The 5,720-nt window shown below is 37.7% G+C and overlaps 1 protein-coding gene across 1 annotated transcript in view; it reads right to left on the bottom strand.

Annotated features, from left to right (window-relative positions):
- Positions 1-4,629, bottom strand: part of LOC103514086 (sodium channel protein 60E-like) — a gene marked incomplete at its 3' end in the record, with an annotated part of 49,620 nt that extends 44,991 nt beyond the window's left edge. Inside the window, 2 exon segments of the mRNA XM_026826919.1 lie at positions 3,245-3,412; positions 4,583-4,629. Of these exon segments, the coding sequence (XP_026682720.1) occupies positions 3,245-3,412; positions 4,583-4,629 (215 nt within the window).
- Between the last annotated feature and the right edge of the window lie 1,091 nt (positions 4,630-5,720).

Below are 5,720 nucleotides of genomic sequence, written 5' to 3'. Positions count from 1 at the left end.
GAGAGAGGAAAAGAGACATGGAGAGAGACTTTTAACATCATTGAAAAGAGAGAGATGATAACAGAAAGGGAAAGAGAGGGAGACAGAGAGAGAGAGAGGGAGATCGCCCCGGATGAAAAGATCACAAGTAGGTATCAATCTCATATACAAAAGGAAATCAAATCTCATGAACAACATCAACAGTCTAAATAACGCACTAGATAAGATATGCTACAACATAGATACATACATACCTAAAAAATAAAACACTATACTACAGCATTATCAAACTTGCTGAGAGAATTCCAAACAAAAACACATCATCAGAGAGAGAGAGAGAGAGAGAGAGAGAGAGAGGAAAAGAGACATGGAGAGAGACTTTTAACATCATTGAAAAGAGAGAGATGATAACAGAAAGGGAAAAAAGAGACATGGAGAGAGACTTTTAACATCATTGAAAAGAGAGAGATGATAACAGAAAGGGAAAGAGAGAGGGGAGAGAGGAAAAGAGACATGGAGAGAGACTTTTAACATCATTGAAAAGAGAGAGATGATAACAGAAAGGGAAAGAGAGAGGGAGACAGAGAGAGAGGGAGGGAGATAGAGGGAGAAAAACTGATGAAAAATCAACGAGCTAAAATTTTCCGCTTTTCCGGGCACAGTAACGAGAAAATCAGTTGTATACAGGGTGAACACAATGTTTCTAAACATACATACAGGTAACTTTATTTTTTTCTCTTTTTTAATTTGAGAATTTAAAATTCGACCCCACCAAGAACCAAACCCGCGTCTCCGGCGTGCAAGCCTAGTGTGATACTGACTCGGCCACGGAGGTTGCTGTTTTGGATAAGTACGTAAGTAATTAAATTATGGTTGTAAAATACAATTTCAAAACAATAAAAATATGCCAATGGCGTCAGAAGACTCTCAGACAATGCACAGAGAGCCTTGTAAGTGAGAGAGAGAGAGAAAGGAAGAAAGAGAGAGAGAGAAAGAGATAATAATAACAGGGTGCGTTCAAATGGACAAGAGAAAGAAAATGAGATGGGAAGTCAGAAGGAAAGAGAGAGAGAGAAAATATAGGCCAAACAGATAGAAAGCTGAATGGAGAATGACGTCAGCACCATTTATTATCTTAGAATATCTGTTGAATCTCTCTCTCTCTCTCTTTCGCATCCCTATTTCTCTCTCCCTCCTTATATCTTCGTCATATTTCATTCCCTTTTCTGATTCTTCCATCTCTTCTTTCTTATCTTTCTCGAATACCTTATTACTTGTTCGATATTTTGTGTTTTATTTCTGCTTTAATCTTCTTTGACCTCAGATTTCTTTCTTCAGGATTGTTATTTCTTTATCTGTATTTTTCGATTTTTCTTCTACTTCTTCTCCTCCTCCTCCTCCTTCTTCTTCTTTGCCTCCTCCTCCGTCCTCTGTTTTCCCTTCTCTTTCTCTTTTACCTCTTTTGACATACTCTTTCTCCTCCACACTTTTTTTTTTTCTTGTTCTCCTTCTTCTAGTTCATCGTCTTTTTTAGGTCACGCAATTCACGAATTAATATTTTTTGTTAAAAACTAAAAAATACATACAGGGTTGTCACAGTGTAAGTTGAAATTCCCTCCTTTGAGGCCCCGCGAAGAACGTCTCTCGTTTTTCACTTTCTTTTTACAGGTTGTATCTGGGTGGAAGTTATACCATGTTTTCTTTTTCATAGGTTGTATGTGGGTGTTTCACTTTATTGAATACCCTGTATTTATAGTGATTATATCCTGTATATATTATATCCGATTTTAAGCGAATTTTACCGAGAATCACAGTATACTATACGTAGTACGTACTTACGGAATCGGCATGCTACGACACAGACCACAAGAGTCTCATGTAGAAATCGTTTCATTACCAATATACCAATTTACCACGAAATAAAAACAACCCAAGCCAGCCTAGTTAGCTTAGTTGGTAGTGCGTCTGCCTTGTAAGCGCTAGGCCGCGGGTTCGATTCCCGCCCGGGGCGGATTTAAAAAAAAAAAAACAATGTTCGTTCTCGGAACGGCTGGCTTTCTCCTATCCTGTCTTCCTTCTCTCTTCGATTTCGGGACTCCCTCCCTCCCGGACGGTGCTAGCAAGACATCAGATTTTTTTTTTCAAACAGGTTTTTCTTGACATCAGAATTGTTTTTCAAAGAGTTTTCATAGAGGGACCTGTAACAACTTAGGTCTTACCGTCCCAGACTCGAGGAGAGAAGGAAAGACAGCTTAGGCATCAGAAAATTGAAGTCTCATTTTAATACTCAATAATTGAGCCTGGCAGTTCAAAGATTCAAAGAGGATAGTTATACCTAGGTAGGTATTGCTTTTATAATGAGAGCATTACCTTTAATAATAGTAGGTCTCTACCATAATATATTATAGGTAACTATAAGAGGTGGTTTATTTATAATCATAGCATCTATTTCAGTCTTCTTTTCGTCAAAAGCTTAAAATGGGAATTGTGTACAAGAAAGAAAAGAAAACCAAGAAAAAATCTCCTTAATATTACATTTTACTCGGTACCTGCCTACCTAGGCACTAAGATGTTTTCATTCCTCTTTCAATTTATTTTACACCAGAGGAAGACGTCTCTCTCTTTTTTTCATTCTTTACTGGTCTATACTTATTCGGTCTTCTTTCTTTTTGAGCTTAAGAAAAAAGATGAAGATGACTGCCTACCTAGGTACTAAGATGTTTTCTTTCCTCTTTCAATTTATTTTACACCAGAGAAAGACGTCTCTCTCTCTTTTTTCATTCTTTACTGGTCTATACTTATTCGGTCTTCTTTCTTTTTGAGCTTAAGAAAAAAGATGAAGATGAAGGAAGAGGGAAGAGGAGGAGGATGAAGAAGAGGAGAAATAAGAGAAGGAGAAGAAAAGAAAATTGGATACACAACCTCGAGAGGGGATTGTAGATTGTGATAATGGATACTTTTCAGGAAGAGGGTATTCCCAAGACAGTTTGCTGTCGGAAAAAGCCCGAAAAAGGCTGGAAAATCGCAGCAAATGGACTGAAGGAAAACAGACATAATCGCCTTGGGAGTTACCTTTTTTTCATTTTTAGGATAGTTTTCGTATTCAATCCCAAGGTTTTTTTTCATGACCAATCCCTTAAGGTGTGTCCAAACATAGTCCACCGGCCGTCGATCGACATATCAATCTTGTCGAGGCAGTGTGGACAGTTCAGCCGACATCGATCGATGGCCGGTCGAATATGTGTGGACACACCTTAAAATTAACATTGAAAGTGGAACTCTCACCTCCGTTCTGAGTTTCTTGATCTCCGTGGCGAGCTCTTCACATTGCTGCGTGTATCTCCACTTGGCTGTCTTCTCGCTCTCCACTATTTGGAGGAGATGGAGGTGCTTCTGCTCCAGCTCCTCCTTCTGGAGGAGAAGCTTGTTGAAACTGAAAGCAGTGGGAGATATTTTCAGCTTAAACTCACTTTTATTGTTAATTATACATATCCATACAATATTACTGTATTAGACAAAAAAAAAAGAAGATCATTGCTTGCAGAGGGAGATATTTTGAGTTTAAAGACACTTTTACTTGCCCTAAATTTAGGTCAATCGGACCAGTGGAAGTGGCCCAAATTTTAGTTATAAGATTTGACCCAAACAAACAAACCAACAAACAAATTACAAACAAACAGAGATCTCAAGTTAAGTAAAACCATGTAATAAATGACTAGGTTTCTTAGGGATTTTCCGAAACCGATCCGAGAACAAATCTTATCAGCCTAGAATCGAACCAGGCGGGAATCGAACCCGACCTAGCGCTTACCAGACGGGTTACCCTCCAACTGAAATAGGCTGACAGGAGAGAAAGGGAGAGAGAGGGAGAGAGAGGGAGAGAGAGAGAGAGAGAGAGAGAGAGAGAGAGAGAAGGCTTTCAAGTAGGTATGTGCTTTTTTTTTCAACGTAACCTTCAGACGGGTGAAAATATGCATCCAGGAAGGATGTAATTAACATTTTCTTCTGAAAATTTCCTTCCTTTGGCAAGAAAACTTTCACAGGCAACAGGTAGGTAAAGAATAGACGTAAGTAACTTCTGAAGAAGTAATTTGCAAAATTTGTTTGACAGAAAAAAAGAGAGAAACTTTTATTTTGAGAAAAGAAACTCTTATCAAAGGCTTCCTTTTTTTGTAGAGGGAGTGAAAGAGAGAGAGAGAGAGCTATTTGGAAGGAAAATGAGTTGAAATGAAAGTATCTATAGTGCGTTCTCGGAACGGCGGTTTTCTTCTATCCCGTCTTTCCTCTTCGATTTCGGGACGATAAGCAGTTACAGTTCCCTCAAAATATATCTTCTTCTTCTTTCTTCGCCTTTTCCCGTGTACAGACGGGGTCGGCGTTTTTCGTCAGCCTCTTAATCAGCCCTAACTAGGGTGATTGCTTTGGGCTGACATTTGGTTTTCAAAATTGTACCCTTCGCACTCAACCTTTGCTATTTCTTTAGCAAGGGAAATTCAGGCTGGTATACTCTCTGTTTAAAGTCCTCCAGCCAGACAGTCAAAATATCAAAAAACTAATTAAAAAAAAAAGTTTTAACAAAGTTCGAATTGTATCCGAAACTGACCTTGCTTCTCGAATGGTTTCAATCCATTGTTTACAGTCTTGTTCCATGAAGTTAATAACTTTGTGACGCATCAATGTTGAAAAAACGAGCCAGCCTAGTTAGCTTGGTTGGTACTTGGTAGTGCGTCTGCCTTGTAAGCGCTAGTTTCGTAGAAGCTTGCTTACTTACATAAAAGATTGTCTAAGGCTGTTTGCCCCTACATTAAGCCTCAGAGTGGGGTTTTTGTGTATGTAGTATGTTGTAAGTGTTAGGTAGTGGGTTTGATTCCCACTACCTAAAAAAAATAAAAAAAAAAACAGAGATTTCAAGTTCAAATTAACTTGATCCCAAGGGCAAGATAAACCTAGACCCTTGACTGATGGAGTGTGCCTGAAAGCTTTTTAATAACCCAATGCACTCAACCCCCCCTAATCCAAGTAGGGATGTAATAAAATAGTTAGATACCTACAATATTTTCCCTCGTTTAGGAAACTTTGCTTTTTGTGAATATTGTTTTTTTTTTTTTTTTTTTTTTTTTTTTTTTTTTTTTTCTTTTATTATTTTTTTTTTATATTTTTTTTTCTTTCCAATTTTTTTTTTTTTTTTTTTCATGTCATGACATTTTTTTACAATATTCTTGTCATTCCAAAACAGACAGATAAATCCAGAGGCAATTTTCCTTCCATTTTCCAATAACACACTGTTTCCTCTTCAATTTCTTTCTCTCATGTTTTCTCTCTCTCTCTCTCTCTCTCGCTCTCTCTCTCCCTCCCTCTCTCTCTCTTCTCTCTTTGTATAAAAATTGAAATTACCTCCTCGTGTACATGAAGTACATAGACACATGTTTGTATTGTATGTCTATGTAGATAAGTTCCACGTATTTACGCCTATGTACACATTATTACGATTATGGATTTTTTTTTTCATGTAGGTATACGTATACCTATAGGCATGTAGATTGATTTTATGTTATTTATTTATTTATTTTTTATGTGATAGGTCTCGAAAATGGGAAACTCCCATAGATCTTCGCTTTTTTTAAAAAAATAATTTTTAAGAGGTTTGAGAGAGGGAACTGTAACGTAGCGGTTATCGTCGCATAACGAGGACAGGATAGGAGAAAGGAAGCCGTTCCAAGAACGAATCCCATATCTGTCTA

Source organism: Diaphorina citri, unplaced genomic scaffold, assembly GCF_000475195.1.
Source record: "Diaphorina citri unplaced genomic scaffold, Diaci psyllid genome assembly version 1.1 scaffold42, whole genome shotgun sequence".
In the NCBI taxonomy this organism is placed as follows: Eukaryota; Metazoa; Arthropoda; class Insecta; order Hemiptera; family Psyllidae; genus Diaphorina; species Diaphorina citri.
The sequence above is the reverse complement of the archived record's forward strand: the minus strand, read 5'-3'. Positions and strand labels throughout refer to the sequence as shown.